Source organism: Erythrolamprus reginae, chromosome 6 (assembly GCF_031021105.1).
Source record: "Erythrolamprus reginae isolate rEryReg1 chromosome 6, rEryReg1.hap1, whole genome shotgun sequence".
Taxonomy (NCBI): Eukaryota; Metazoa; Chordata; class Lepidosauria; order Squamata; family Dipsadidae; genus Erythrolamprus; species Erythrolamprus reginae.
Genome location: NC_091955.1, coordinates 75,704,213 through 75,720,315, shown reverse-complemented (window position 1 = coordinate 75,720,315; position 16,103 = coordinate 75,704,213). Strand labels below are relative to the sequence as shown.

At 46.2% G+C, this 16,103-nt stretch overlaps 1 protein-coding gene across 3 annotated transcripts in view; it reads right to left on the bottom strand.

Annotated features, from left to right (window-relative positions):
* Positions 1–16,103, bottom strand: part of LOC139169749 (protein mono-ADP-ribosyltransferase PARP12-like) — a 45,831-nt gene that overhangs the window by 6,552 nt on the left and 23,176 nt on the right. For 2 of the 3 annotated variants that reach the window (XM_070756304.1, XM_070756305.1), the window contains exons 8-10: positions 13,664–13,760; positions 4,477–4,591; positions 1,175–1,305 (exon numbers count right to left, since the gene is read on the bottom strand). In XM_070756304.1, the coding sequence (XP_070612405.1) occupies positions 1,175–1,305; positions 4,477–4,591; positions 13,664–13,760 (343 nt within the window). Of the gene's footprint in view, positions 1–1,174; positions 1,306–4,476; positions 4,592–5,282; positions 5,365–13,663; positions 13,761–16,103 lie in introns of all 3 variants that reach the window. The other variant, XM_070756306.1, reaches the window with a different exon arrangement.

The following is a 16,103-nucleotide window of genomic DNA, read 5'->3' as shown; positions in this document are numbered from 1 at the left end:
AGAAGCTTCTTCAGTTCTTTAACTCCCACAATTTTCTGGGAGCCAAAATCCAGGCATCTGAACATTGCCAAGATTGTGAAACATTGTTCTAAGCTAACATCCCCAAGTCTTCCTCAACCATGATAATGGATTCCTCATGTTACAGCTACGAAATGGATTTTTCACTTTGGTCCAATAAGCAATATTTACACTATGATAAAGGAAAGCTTTCACACCACGAGGGAAAAGATATGCCAAAAAAAATGAACATTTTGCCAGGAAAAGGAACTCTTAATATTTCAGGAACTGGAGATGACCACCATACATGAAGACAGAAGCTCTCCACCATATAATTAGCTATGTGACCATCACAGAGAGGTCCCCAAAGAGTAAGAAAGAGTTAAATTCACTGCTCCTTGACAATACAACTAAAGGTGGTATTCAGCCGGTTTGAACTGGTTCGCCCAAACTGGTAATGCAAATAGTATCCGGTATCTCAGGGGTTAACCTATTCTCCAAAGCACCTGAGGGTAAAACAAGAAGCAATAGGAGAAAACTAAACAAGGTGAGAAATAACTTAGAACTAAGGAGAAATTTCCTTACAGTCAGAACGATTGATCAGTGGAACAGCTTGCCTCCAGAAGTTGTGAATGTCCCAACATTGGAAGTTTTTAAGCAGATGTTGGATACTCATGTGTCTGAAGTAGTGTAGGGTTTCCTGCCTAAGCAGGGGGTTGGACTAGAAAACCTCCAAGATCCCTCCAACTCTGTTCTTCTTCTTCTTCTTGTTATTATTATTAAATTGTGGGTGGACCCAGCCTCTATTTCGGCACTTTTTGAGGCTGGGCTCATGCACGGAAGGCACACAAACAAACAAATGCATGCACAGAAGGCATGTTCATGTGTGGAATGCACTACAGGTGTGGACGGGCGTGTGTGAGAAAAACATGCACACACACACACTTGCATTTGTGAACCAGGAGGAAAGTAAATGAATACCACCCCAGAATACAACCATGATCAACCCTCAGTACTTTGAATTTAAATAACACTGAAAAATTCTTTCAAGAAGGTATTCTCCTTTAATCCAGCATTCTACTATGCAATAGAAACACCAAGCTTTTTTTTTTGGGGGGGGGGGGGAGAATCTATTTCAGAAAAGCCAATGGCAACAGTGGAGCCGGTTTGCACCTACCACAGATAAACTTCCCAAAGAGATGCATTCTGGATTCGTTTGATGGCTGATATTGTGACCTTGGGCATTGTGCGCTGAAAGTTAGTCTGGACTTTTATGTACTCGCTGGAGGATGGAAGGAGATTGATCAGCTGCAAAGGGAAAAAAAGGGTATATAAGAAAATGGGTCTCAAAAGTGGGAGGGAAATTTAATACAGTGGTACCTCTACCTATAAACGCCTCCACTTACGAACCTTTCTAGATCAGAACCAGGTGTTCAAGATTTTTTTGCCTCTTCTCAAGGACCATTTTCCACTTACAAACCCAAGCCTCTGAAACTGTAACCGGAAAAGGCAGGGAGAAGCCCCCTTGGGGCCTCTCTAGGAATCTCCTGGGGGGAAACAGGGCTGGAAAAAGTGGGGAGAAGCCTCCATGGGGCCTCTCTAGGAATCTCTTGGGAGGAAACAGGGTCAGAAAAGGCGGGGAGAAACCTCCTTGGGGCCTCTCTAGGAATCTCCTGGGGGGAAACAGGGCTGGAAAAAGTGGGGAGAAGCCTCCATGGGGCCTCTCTAGGAATCTCTTGGGAGGAAACAGGGTCAGAAAAGGCGGGGAGAAACCTCCTTGGGCCTCTCTAGGAATCTCCTGGGAGGAAATAGGGCCTCCACCTTCCCTGTGATTTCCCCAAACGCATGCATTATTTTCTTTTACATTGATTCCTATCGGAAAAATTGCTTCTTCTTTCAAACTTTTTTACTTAAGAATCTGGTCATGGAACGAATTAAGTTCGTAAGTAGAGGTACCACTGTATACGCAGCAAAATTTGAAATAAAAGCTTTCTGCCCTGATAACCGAGCAAAGCCAAGTCATAGAATCATTGGGCGTTCACTGATCAGGGAAGATGAGAGGGGGAAGGCTTCAGTCTTAGACCTATGTGTTGAATCATCTTCATAATATACCTTCCCAAGATGATCAAGCTAGGACAGTCACGGCTAACCTTTTTGTCGTCATATACTGAATGTGTGTGCATGTGCGCACATGCCACCCCTGCATGCGTGTGCAACCCCCTGCATGCACCCCACTCCCGGGCATGCGCAGTAGACCCCAGAACCAAATGGCTAGCGGGAGTCATGCACACATGCGCAGTGGAGCTCAGCTGGGGCAACGGCTCTCGTGCCCCCAGGTAGGGCTCTGTGTACCCCCTGTGGCACGCGTGCCATAGGTTCACCATCACAGAGCTAGAACAATGAGCCATCCTCCTGCATATTCCCCTCACTATGCTAAAGGATCAATGTTCATATCTAATCCTGATGCTGAATAGCACTTCAAATAACAAGAGCATAATGTCTGTAATGGTTCAAAAAGTTAAAAGATTGGACTTCTCAGAGAATTGAGTTTCCTTTCTCTGTCTACAATAGTAGAAAAACCACAGAAATTTCTAACAAGTTCTTTCTTGCTTCTTGAGGGCTTAGCTACTAGTACCTAACTGAAATTGTAGAAGAACATCTAATGCAGCTGGGACCTATTCCGAGTTCTCCCAGCATCTGACTCTGAACAGGTCATTTTGAGGAGCAGAAAGTTTTATTTTGCTCAAAAGATTTCTGTTATACCGCAGTGATGATGAACCTTTTTTCCACGGGTGCCAAAAGAGCATGCACACACACTATTGCACATGCGCAAGTGCCCACACCCATAATTCAATGCCTGGGGAGGGCAAAAACAGCTCCCCCCACCCCCTCTGGAGGCTGGAAATGGCCTGTTTCCCAACTTCTGGTGGGCCCAGTAGGCTTGTGTTTTGCCCTCTCCAGGCTCCAAAGGCTTCCCTGGAGCCATGGGTGGGTAAAAACGCCCTCCCCCATCCCCCTGGAGGCTCTCTGGAAGCTAAAAATTCTCTCCAAGAGCCTCTGTGTGAGCCAAAAAACAGCTGGACAGCACACACATACACATTGGAGCTGAACTAGGGCAATGGCTTGTGTGCCAGCAGATATGGCTCTGCATGCCACCTGTGGCACTCGTGCCATAGGTTCGCCCTCACTCTTATACCACTTCAGCCTAGGAGACTCTAAGCCAGGGTGTCATATTCAATTTCATTAGAGGCTGCAAACCCAAGCACTCTGCCACCTCCTGATCTCCATTTTCACCTGGGCCAGCCTCCTGCAACTCTCTGCCAGCAAAAAAGGAACTTGGGGCCACTCTGCTGGCACAGGTCTGATCCTTTGCTGTTTCCAGAGTGGCCCCAGAGGCCAGATCTAAGCACCCCATGGGCCTTGAGTTTGACACCCCTGCTCTAACTGTGGCATGGTGGAGGAGGGAATAAAAGGAGGGTTTGGGAGGAAGGGATGGAGTCAGAGGGAGTGCAAGGGAAGGAAGGAGGGGCTTGGCTGGGGAACAAAAAAGAAAAAGCGGGAAAGAAGATGGGAGGTTTGTGAGCCAAGCTGAGGGAGATAAGGGGATAGGATAGCAGAAGCTTCTGTGGGGAAAGCCTGGGAGACATGAGGGTATAAGATAGCAGCGGTTTCTGTGGGGAAAGCCTGAGGGAAATAAGGCAATAGAATGGCAGCGACTTTTGTGGGGAAAACCTGAGGGAAATAAGCGAATAGGGTACCAGAGGCTTTTTTTAGGGAAAGAATGAAAGAAATAAAGGGATAACAGAGCAGAGGCTTCTGTGAGGAAAGCCTGGGAGACATGAGGGTATAGGATAGCAGCGGTTTCTGTGGGGAAAGCCTGAGGGAAATAAGGCAATAGAATGGCAGCGACTTTTGTGGGGAAAACCTGAGGGAAATAAGGGAATAGGGTACCAGAGGCTTTTGTGGCCAAGCCTAAATCAAGGGATAGAAAAAGAGAGACTTCTGTGATGGAAGTCTGAGGAAGATAAGAGTTTGAATGAAATGAAGCAAGCAGAGGAAACAGTGAAGGAGCAGAAGCTGTGGAAGGAGAGCCCAGTTCACGGGGCCGAGTGAAATTTGGCTTTTGTTCATGCGCAGGAAGGGAAATTGCACGCGGGGAAGGGAAAAAAAAGCCAAAATGTCACAAATATCTCACACGTGCGCTTCCTCTTGCAAGATTTCACTCCCTGCCAATGCGCAGAAGCCAAATCTAGCTCAGACGTACACACCCGCCCACCGGTCACCCAGAACTGCACACGCAGCTCCATGTTTGCTACTGGTACGCATTGTGGTAGCAACCCATTACTGACTACATGAAACGTAAGAACCTTTCATGAAACAGCCTCCTGAGAGCCAACACAATCAATTTCTGAAGGCCCTCTGAAGCAGCGAAACTTTTTAAAAGTCTTTAGTAGGCTTAAAAAATGGAACTAATCCTACTTTGGGGTCCATGACATTCAAAAGGATGGGCAGAAACTTCCCACTTCTGTGACTGCCAAGTAGTAGAAGGAGACCTTCATTCCCTCTTTCCTCAGGATTAGCAGGCAGACTTGCTCTAAGAAAGGCATAATCGCAAAGTTGCTTATTTCATGGTTAATTGCCTCATATAGGATTCTCACTTCAGTTCCAATCCAACATCAACCCCATCATATAGATTAAGACAGAAATCAAGTAGGTTGGCCACAACTCACTCAGTGAGTATATGAAGGAGCCTTTAGCCTCAAGACTTTCCAGCACAGCAAACCAATTTCATTCCTTCTACTCTGTAACCTACTTATCATCAAGCTACCTCGCTCTTTATTTTATAGAGACGGAGAGGGCAGAAGAAGAGTTAATTGAAGAAGCAGACTCACCATTATTCACATTACTGGATATGTGTTTTGTGGTTGATATGAACTTTCCCATTGCTGTTGTTTACTGGGCTGTTAATTTAAATTTTATTACAGTGCACTCTCCCATACACCCTCAGACAGAGGAAGAGATAGAACAAAAACCACTTACTTCCTCAAAACATACATTAAAGGATTAAAAGAAAACATTCAAAATAAAGGATTAGTAAAATCTGAATAATGGCTATAAAACCAGAACCTGCCAAAGATGGAAAACCAGCACTTGTATTCCAGAATAGTCATTTGTCTATTTGTTATGATACCACTATATAGTGCCGGACTTAAAATACACACACAATGTAACATTGTGAGTTGCATTGGGAATATAGAACCATCGACTAATTTTGTAAAAACTACCTTATATCCCAGTTCTGGCAAAGCTTTCGGGTCCCAGTGAGGTGGAATGTGTGCAGGATTTCCATTTGATTGCTCCATTTTGCTTTTAAATAAAAAGATTGCAGAATTAATCAACACTTTCTTTTATATAATGCAAAGAAAAAAAATGTCCATCAAGCAAAGTCAAGGAATTCTGATTCAGAAAGTGACTTTGGAGCAAGTGTTAAGAACACCTATAACTTGAATGAAGGAAGGGAAATTGAAGCAACCAGCAATACTGAAATGAATGAGACTCAGACAGGAGTACAAGATGGTTCCGTTTATTCAGCTCTCTCGAAAGTGACTTCAGCAAGGAACGCATCTGAGCTGTCAGTGTCAGAACAGCCCTTTTTATACCTTTAAGGCTCGCGCCTAAAAGAAACGGCCGTGCGTCTTAGCCAATCAGACGCGGCCAAGGTTATTCATAGTTTAAACAGTATTTACAAGGCATTTTCTTTTACAGATTTTACATTGGTTATATACAGACTTAACACCCCTCCCTCATTAGTTGAGACAACTGTCACTCAGTGAGCCAAGTGACGTAGTCCTCCAATCGATTGGGCCGGCGTGACGTGCGCTCAGACCTGCGCAGATCATTACCGGCGGGTATGTCTATGGTGGAGGTTGGCTCGTCGTTGTCTCCTGTCCGCGGCTGGGCCCAAGTTGGGGCTCTTGCCTGCGGAGATAAGTATGCTGATGGTGCACCGTGCCCAGAAGAGGAGGAAGGCTCGGCGTCGCTGGAGGAGGCATCTGGCCGTGGTAAGTCCTTTTGTAATTCCAAAAGTTCGAGTTGCGAATTAATGTCTGCTTGGGGGGAAGAATTTCCGTTAGCGGCCGGCACTTCATTTGATGTTATGCGCCCCCTTAAATGATCGATGTGCCGCCTCCATGTGCGGCCATCTTCCAGTTGTACCACATAAGACTTTGGGGCTGTTTGTTGCAATATTTTTCCTTTCAGCCAACTCAACCCCCCATCAAAATTTCTAGCAAAAACAAGTTGCCCTAAGTACATATTTCTTTCAGGTGTTATACATGTTTCATTATTTACATTTTGAGTACAATAACGAGGGTGCAACCTGTCCAGGGGGGACCTTATTTTTCGACCCATTAAAATCTCTGCTGGGCTTTTATTTGTGATAGAATTTGGGGTGATGTGCTGCATTAATAAAAACTGATCTAATTTGTGTTGTATTTCCCCTGGGCCTGCCCTGCGCAAGGCTTCTTTGGCCACACGTACATAACGTTCTGCAAGGCCATTAACCCATGGCGAGTAAGGGGATGTGAGTGCGTGTCTGACCCCCAAGTTGCTCAAAAAACACTCAAATTGTCTGGCAGTCAATTGTGGCCCGTTATCTGAAACTAGGATGTCTGGGCACCCATGTGTGGCAAACAAATGGTATAGTGCCTTGATGGTGGCACAAGTAGTAATGTTTTGCATAGCAATGATTTCCACCCATCTGGAGAACGCGTCTACCACAATTAGAAAGTTTTGGTTTCCAATAGGCCCTGCGAAGTCAATATGAATGCGGGACCATGGCCCAGTGGGTCTTTCCCATTCCAGAGGTGTTGTTTTCGGGGGATTGGGCCGTGACTCCTGGCAAGGGTCACAGTTTGCTACCCATTGCTCAATGTCCCTATCTAAACCTGGCCACCACAAATAGCCCCTGGCCAACCCTTTCATTCTGACAATGCCTGGGTGGCCTGCATGCAACATACTTAGTACCTTCTGTTTTAAGGTATTGGGAATGACCACCCTGTCACCCCATAACACGCATCCCTTCAAGTAGGATAATTCCAACCTTTTAGATTTGAATTCTGACAGCCCAGTTTCCTCAGAGTCTCCCAACCATCCTTTTAGAATACAATTGATTACTTTTAACAATAGTAAATCCTTCTTGGTGTGCTCAGCCACCTCTTTGGCAGTGGTCAGGCAGTTTTCCTCAAGGTCAATTAGTAAGACATCCTCTGTGGGGGTTGGATCTGAGACTAACTCGGGCATGGGGCATCTACTTAACCCGTCAGCATGATTTATTGATTTCCCCCCCTTATGTGTTAGATGGTATTGGTATCCTGACAGGAAAAGGGCCCATCTTATTAATCTGGGGGACATGAAGGGAGGAGTTGGTTTATTGGCAGCTAGAAGACCAAGCAGGGGTTTGTGATCTGTTATTAGTTCAAAACTCCTCCCACAGAGATAATAATGGAATTTCTTAACGCTAGAGACTAGGGCCAATGCCTCTTTGTCTAATTGGCTGTAGTTTCTCTCTGCCATGGACAATGTTTTAGAAAAGAAAGCGATGGGGGCCTCTGTATTGTTTGGCATTATGTGAGCTAATACCCCACCAACCCCATACGCCGAAGCATCGCACGTGAGCCTTATTGGCAAAGTTGAGCTATATTGAACCACTACGCTTTTAGAGGTCAATAACTGTTTTATTTTATGAAAAGCTTCGCGCTCCATTGTGCCCCAGGTCCAGGGAACTCCCTTCTGCAGCAGTCGGTGTAGTGGTTCTGCTGCCGTTGCCTTCTGTTTAAGGAAGACAGAATAAAAATTAAGGAGGCCCAGAAATGCTTGGAGTTCTGTCTTATTATTTGGCTCGGGTGCTTTGGTTATGGCCTCTAGTTTGTCTGCTGTGGGGTGTATTCCCTCACTGTCTATTCTATAGCCCAGAAATTCTATGCTACTTGCTCCCCACACACACTTGTCTGGTTTTACTTTTAACCCCTTAGCTTGCAGTCTAGCCAACACTTCTCTGATGCGCATGTTTAATTCTGCTTGGTTTTTTCCTGATATAAATATATCGTCAAAATATGGGGAGGTTCCTTTTATACCTGCTAATAATCGTTCCATGAAACTTTGGAAAATACCTGGGGCGGTACTGACCCCAAATTGCAGGCGGGTGCACCTAAAAGCACCCCTATGGGTCACTATGGTCTGGGCCAGGGATGTGGCCTCATCGACCGGAAGCTGTTGGTATGCCTGTGCCAGGTCGATTTTCGAAAATACTCTCCCTTCCCCCAAAGAATGAAGCAATTGTTGGACCACTGGGATCGGGTATGGATGGTGTTGAAGGGCCTTGTTGATAGTGGCTTTGTAGTCTGCACAGACCCTTAAGGAGCCATCAGGTTTAACTGGAGTGACAATGGGGGTTTCCCATGGCGCTTGTTCAACAGGGACTAAGATGCCCTGGGCAATCAATTTGTCCAATTGGATATCTAGTTTAGGCAATAGTGGTAGGGGCACCCTGCGAGGCTTAAGTCTGACTGGGGGTACCTTGGGATCTAGAGAGAAGGAGATAGGGGCCCCATTGTAGGTGCCCAAAGTAGGGCTGAAAACCTCAGGAAATTCTTGGATAAAGTTAGGAATATCAGGTTCAGCATTTACATGACAAAGACCCAGTATTTCAATTCCCAAAGGAGACATCCATGTTAATCCCAGGAGGGAGTGTTTGGCTCCCTCAACCACAATCAGAGGAAGAAAATATTCACAATTTTTAAATTTCACAGGCACATCTACTTTCCCCAAAACAGGTATGACATTACCTTGAAAATCCCTTATTATTAAAGTTGAGTTAACAAAATCAGTTTTAAGAAAATTTGGCATATACATTTTGAATTTGTCCCAAGGCATAATAGAATGCTTAGAGCCTGTATCTAATTCTAGGTTACAAGGCTTGTTATTTAAAAGTAGTGAGATGATAATCTTGTTCCCTCCTTTAGCAGTTGCGCAATTTACGTAAGTTTGTGCTTTACCTCGTGCGTAGTCACGGTTAGCGGTAGAGTCGTTTCTGCGATTGAAGCCTCTGGAAAATTTGTTGTCTCGCGGTTGTTGTGCCTGGTTGTTGAAACGTTGTTGGCGGGGTGTAGAGAAGGACTCCTCTGGAAGGGGCGCTCTGCAAGCCTCGGCGATGTGCCCGCGTCGATTGCAGCGGCGGCAAACGGCGTCTCTGAAGGGGCAACGCTGTCGTGGGTGATTTCCTCGGCAACCGGGGCATGGGTTGGAGGGGCGTTGGTATCTGGGTTGTCTGGCTTGCTCGGAAGGCAGCAGGAGACAGGTGTCGTCGTCCGTGGCAGCTGGGCTGAGGTCATCTGTGGTTTCGGCGCGGGAAACAGCAATGGAGATTTTGGAGACGGTGTCTTTCTTTTCGTGTTCCTTGAGTTCTTTGGCGGCCGCGTCAGCTACTTCGGCTGTTTGAGCCAGCTTGATGACTGACTGAAGCGTTGGGTCGTCCTCTGTTAGGATTTTGTTCCGGACGGTCGCATTCTTCATCCCGAAAATCAGAGCGTCTGTGAGGCGAGCTTCTGGGCTGTCAAATTTGCACTTTGACAGCACCGTGCGAAGTCTCGTGGCGAATTGATTGATTGTCTCAGACTCACGCTGGGTCATCCTGGAAAATTGATGTCTGTAGACTACGGCAGGCTTCGTTGGCTTGAAGTGGTTTGCCAGTCTTGCTTGGAGGTCGTCCCACGGAACGGATTTAGCTGGAAGCGGGTCGGTAAGCGTTTGGACGAGGTCGAAAATCTCAGTCCCACAATAGTTCAAGAAGATCGCCCGCTTCCTGTCGTCTTCAGCTTCTCCCATTCCTGCCGCTTCCAGGAAGATTTCAAATTTCGCCATGTAGGCGTCCCAAGACGACTTCTCGGGGTCGAAGTAGTCGGGAGCCCGGCCGATCTGGAGGTGATTCATGCTTGACTCGTGGATTCTTCGTTCTCTCGTCGCCAGTGAAATGAATGAGACTCAGACAGGAGTACAAGATGGTTCCGTTTATTCAGCTCTCTCGAAAGTGACTTCAGCAAGGAACGCATCTGAGCTGTCAGTGTCAGAACAGCCCTTTTTATACCTTTAAGGCTCGCGCCTAAAAGAAACGGCCGTGCGTCTTAGCCAATCAGACGCGGCCAAGGTTATTCATAGTTTAAACAGTATTTACAAGGCATTTTCTTTTACAGATTTTACATTGGTTATATACAGACTTAACAAATACAGTGGTACCTCTACCTAGTAATGCCTCTACTTATGAACTTTTCTAGATAAGAAGATTTTTTTGCCTCTTCTCAAGAACCATTTTCCACTTACAAACCCGAGCCTCCGAAACTGTAACCAGAAAAGGCATGGAGAAGCCTCCATGATGCCTCTCTAGGAATCTCCTGGGAGGAAACGGCTGGAAAGGGCAGGGAGAAGCCTCCGTGGAGCCTCCTGAGAGGAAACAGGGCCTGTACCCTCCCAGTGGTTTTCCCAATCGCACATATTATTTGCTTTTATATTGATTCCTATGGGAAAAATTGCTTCTTATTACAAAGTTTTCTACTTAAGAACCTAGTCATGGAACAAATTAAGTTCGTAAGTAGAGGTACCACTGTACTTTTGAGTGATGTCGAATGAACTTTTTTTCTTATTCTTGGTCTACATCAGGGGTCAGGAACCTTTTTGGCTAAGAGAGCCGTAAACGCCACATATTTTGAAATATAATTCCGCGAGAGCCGTACGTATCTCCCTTTCTCTCTTTCTTTCTCTCTCTCTTTCTCTCCCCCTCTCTTTGTCTCTGTCTATCTCTTTCTCTCCCTCCCTCTATCTTTCTCTTTTTATCTCTCTTTCTCTTTCTCTCTCTCTCTTTCTCCCCCTTCTCTCTGAAGTGGGGAGGGCCGGGTTGGCACCAAGGGAGCTCGAGACGGGGTGCAAAACCAAACTACTCTGCTGGCCCAGGCCCACATCGGAAGGAAGGAAGGAAGGAATGGTAAAAGGGGCGATCAAGAGAGGAATGGGTGAATGAATGGACGGAGGGTGGGAAGGAAGGAAGGAAAGAGGGAAGGGACAGGAACAGAGGAAGGGTGCAAAGAAAGCAAGGAAAGGTGTGAAAGGGGAGAGTAAGAGAAGAAGGAGTGAAAGAAGGGAATGAGGGAGGAAACAAGGGAGGAAGGAGAAGGAAAGCAAGAAATGGAGGGAGGGAAGGAAGGAAAGAAAGAAAGAAAGAAAGAAAGAAAGGGGGAAGGGACAGGAACAGAGGAAGGAAGCAAGGAAACTTATGAAAGGGGAGAGTAAGAGAGGAAGGACTGAAGGAAGGGAGGGAGGGAAGAAGGTAGGAAGGAGAAAGAAAAGAAGAAATAGAGGAAGGGAAGGTAAAAGAGAGAAAGAAAAAGAGCAAGAAAGAAAGCAAGAAAGAGAGAAAGAAAGAATGAAAGAGAAATAAAAATAGAGAGGGGGAATGAAAGAAATGGAAGGAGGGAAGGAAGGAGAGAAAGAAAGAGAAAGAAAGAAAGCAAGAGAAAGAAAAAAGAATGAAAGAGCAAGAGAGAAAGAGAGAAAGAGAAAGAGAGAAAGAAAGAAAGAAAGAAAGGCAACTTCAAAGAAAGGCTCACTGAGCATCTCTCACTCTCTCTCTCTTTCTATCCCTCTTTCTTTCTCTCTCTTCCTTTCTATCTCTCCTCTTCCTTTCTCTCTCCTCTCTCTCCCTCTCTTTCTACCCTCCTTTCTCTTCCTTCCTTCTCTCCCTCCCTCCCTCCTTCCTTCCTCTCCATTTCTCTTTCCCTCCCTCTCTTTCCCTTTTCTTTCTTTTGGTCCACTTCTCTCTCTCTCCGCTTCTCTACTTGCCTCCCCCTCGCGCCTCGCCCTTCCCACCCGGCCACCCGCGCGCGCTTACCAGCAGCAGGAATTCAAGTAAGCCCAAAAGAAGCCATTGGCTCCGGGCGGCGTTCATGGCCCCCCCAAACCCCCAGCCGAGCTGGAGCTCCCTCTCGCCGCCGCCATCTCCCTGCGACTGCCTGCGGCCGCTGCAGCCCCCCCCCCCTCCCACCGGGCCACAAAGGACATTTGCCGCCGACGCCAGTGAAGCTTCAGCTGGGCGGGGCGCTGCCGGTACTTCCCTCCTGGGGCTCCCGCTCGCAGCTGTCCCCCGGCTTCTGCTCGATGCCGCGGTTTTCGGCGCTGTCCTGCTGTGCCCCAAAGACGGAAGGCGGGAAAAAGGCGAGAAGAATGGAGCTCTCCTTCTTCCTGCCTTCCGTCTTTGGGGCCCAGCAGGACAGCACCGAAAACCGTGGCATCGAGCAGGAGCCAGGGGACAGCTGCGAGCGGGAGCTCAGTGCTAGGAGCCCTGTCTGCGAGCCAGATACGGCCATCAAAAGAGCCATATCTGGCTCGCGAGCCATAGGTTCCCGACCCCTGGTCTACATTGAGACCGCTTAATTTCATCCCCACATAAAATGCACATTAAAAAAACAGGCAAAACTTTGACCACCCCATCCTGGCTGCCGTTTAGACCTTTTTAAAAAACCAATCCTGTGGATATCCTTGAGTTCCAGTGCAACTCATTAACTATGATTGAACTTTGAGTTCTGCCCTAGAATTCTCTTCAGGCCATGCAGACATAGTGGATATGTCATATTTGCCTGTCTCCACCACTCGCCTTCTCTCAGCTTTGGCTATTTCTTTATCCAGGGCTCTCTGATGCCCCCTGGCATCCTTCTTCTCTGCCTTAGATGTCTTTCTGGAGGAAAGAGCTTTCTCCCTAATTCTGGCAGCCACTCCTTTAATGGCAGATTTTGGTGCTGAGAAGCTCGCCTTCTGAATTTGGGACTGGATTGGGAAACCCCAATCTTCCACACTCATTGCTGGTGCTTCGCGGCTGGCTGATGCCGCTGGTGCCTCCATTTGGTATTCGGCCCTCTTTCAGACAGGCTCGACCACAAAGGACACTGTTGCTGCAGCTTTTTTTCTTCGTGCTGCTGAAGCATATGCACCGGATTTAATCAGGTGGTGATTCTAGTCCCCTCCAGAGGTGGACTGCTAAGTTGCAACGGTGATATGTGCTTGCCCCCGTGGCTCTGAGTGCTAGCGGAGTCCAGCGCAATTCTGCTACTGCACCTGTGCAGAGACGCAGGTGCACCCTTGTTTCAGCACGGAAGCAAAAAAACCGTGCCAAAACACAGGCGCACCTGCATCTCCATACGCGATTGTGCTGTTGCGCTGGACTCTGCTAGCATTCAGAACCACGGGGGCGAGCACACGGCACCATACCATCTTAGCAGTCCACCCTCTGGTCCCCTCCACTGTTGAGGGAAGCTGCCAGGAACCTCGGCTCCTCGTAGTGATTTCTTCTTGGCTTAAACTGGCCTTCCCCAAGCTTCTGACTTCCCATTTCCTGCAGAACTGACAACTTGCTAGGAATTTTATTGGTGATACTAGTATCTTTAGTATCCAGAGTGGGGAAATCAATGAAGATGGCCTGCAAAATGTACTACTCTCTACTGATGGAATCCCTAGGAAAAGTATAATGTTCTAGAGATCTAGACACATGCATAAGCACATACATACTTTCCAAATTACAAACCAATTTATGAGATGTTTTATACCACAAAACCTGGTCACCAACCTTTTCTTCTTTTTCTCCACGTCTTCTTTAGACACAAACCTAGGCCGTCTACAAACAGGTCTTTCCGTTTGATATTTCAGGTTTTTCTGTTTCATGGCTGAAAAATGCCCACATAAACATCTCTCAAAACACTGAATTTATGCATTGAGAATAAATATGAAGTCTGTCTAGGATCCTGGCTAGGTTCTAGGAAGCTGAAACACTAAAGGCAGAACAAAGCTCACTTTATCTAGACAAATTAAGAGCAATGCAAGAGGGATTGTTGCTACCTTTTTTTAAAACCACTGACATCAAGCTTCCAAAGAGCCCCCTTTTTTGTTCTTCAGATTCTCTTGGAACGCTTACATGTTTTGTAGGCATCATTCTGTCTGCAAAATATCAAATGTGCTTCTGTCCCCAAAGATTGTTTACTTTATCTGTCCATATAATCTGGCCTACAAAAATTTCAATTTGATGTTTTAATTGAAAATTGATGGAAATAAAAATCTATCCTTAAAGTCAAGTGGATTTTAAGATAAGCCTTCCCTGCTTATCTCAAAACTCCTAACTGTATTCAAAAACCTCTTGTATTAACCAAGACATCAAAGGGCCCAAGTTGACTTATTCTCTTTCTTACACAACCCTGATTCCAAATTATATTAATGCTTTAAAGATCAAAGTTATTTGCTAAGTAAGGCCACTCAAGCAGAGACACATAGAACTCCTTTGCTTAGGAAACAACAAACTTGAATGATACTATCCATGAAATTGGGCCTAGATGATGATCAAAAGCAGTTGAACCTGATTAATAGAGGTGTACAATTCACACTGATGTAACAGAGAGGGGTGTTTTGTTTTGTACTTTACACAACAGCTTTATCCACCTTAATCAGCTATGAATGATTAAGGTGGATAAAGGTGAATGACTAAGCCAGGTGCAGTCATTCACCTTTGTGAAAATTATTTGATTTGAGGACAAAGTGCTTTCTATCACTATGTAATCCTACTCAATTTTATGACTAAAGTGGGGGCAGTGGGAACATATTTTTGCGGGTAATGAGTAAGGCTAAGGATCTCTGGTGGCACAGTATTGAATGTAATATTGTAGGCGAATTTTGCCAATAACCTGGAATTCAATCCTGACAAGATTCAAGGTTGACTCAGGTTTCTATCCTTCCGAGGTTAGCGAAATGAGAATTAGGAGCAATATGCAAATAATGCTGACTTTTTGAACAGTCTGTTGTATAAAGCACTATTTATTTATTTGTTTGTTTGTTTGTTTGTTTGTTTGTTTGTTTGTTTGTTTGACTTGTATGCAGCCCCTCTCCTGAGACCTGGGGCTGCTCACAACAACAATGTAAAACAATATACAGTGATACCTCGTCTTACAAACGCCTCGTCATACAAACTTTTCGAGATACAAACCCGGGGTTTAAGATTTTTTTGCCTCTTCTTACAAACTATTTTCACCTGACAAACCCACCGCAGCCGCTGGGATGCTCCGTCTCTGGACTTCCATTGCCAGCGAAGCACCGGTTTTTGTGCTGCTGGGATTCCCCCTGAGGCTCCTCTCCATGGGGAGCCTCAGTGAAATCGCAGCATCGCAAAAACACAGAGGTCTGGAGGTGGGGTTTCGAGGAGTTCGGTGTTTTTGCGATGCTGCGATTTCACTGATGCTCCCTTTGCTGGGAAATCCCACCTCCGGACTTCGGTTGCCAGCAAAGCACTCATTTTTGCGATCCTGGTATTCCCCTGCTGGGATTCCCCTGCAGCATCGCAAAAACATGGAAGTCCGGAGGTGGGGTTTCCCATGGAGGGGAGCCTCAGCGAAATCCCAGCAGCACAAAAACAGGCACATCGGCTGGCAAAAGGGGTGAATTTTGGGCTTGCACGCATTAATCGTTTTTCTATTGATTCCTATGGGAAACATTGTTTCGTCTTAAAAACTTTTCACCTTAAGAACCTCGTCCCGGAACCAATTAAGTTTGTAAGACAAGGTATCACTATATGTACAAATCTAATAATTAGAACTATGACTAAAAACCCATTATCTTAAAAAACAATCAATATTACACAATCATATCCACGCGTAACATTTAATGGTCAGAAGGGGGGGGCCTGTACTAGCTGCCCCATGCCTGGCGAAATGGATGGGTCTTAAGGCTTTTGTAAAAGGCGAGGAGGGTGGGGGTGGTTCGAATCTCTGGAGGGAGCTGACTCCAGAGGGCCGGGGCTGCCACAGAAGGCTCTTCCCCTCGGCCGCGCCAGACGACATTGTCTGGTCGATGGGACCTGGAGAAGGTCCATTCGGATTTATGTGGCAGAAGGCGGTCCCGTAAGTAATCTGGTCCGATGCCATGTAGGGCAACTATGGTGTGGTGTGTAAGTCTAATTGCTCCATTGCTAACGGAGCGATTTATAATTGCTTGTTTGAAGTTCAGGACAGCAACTGACACAATAT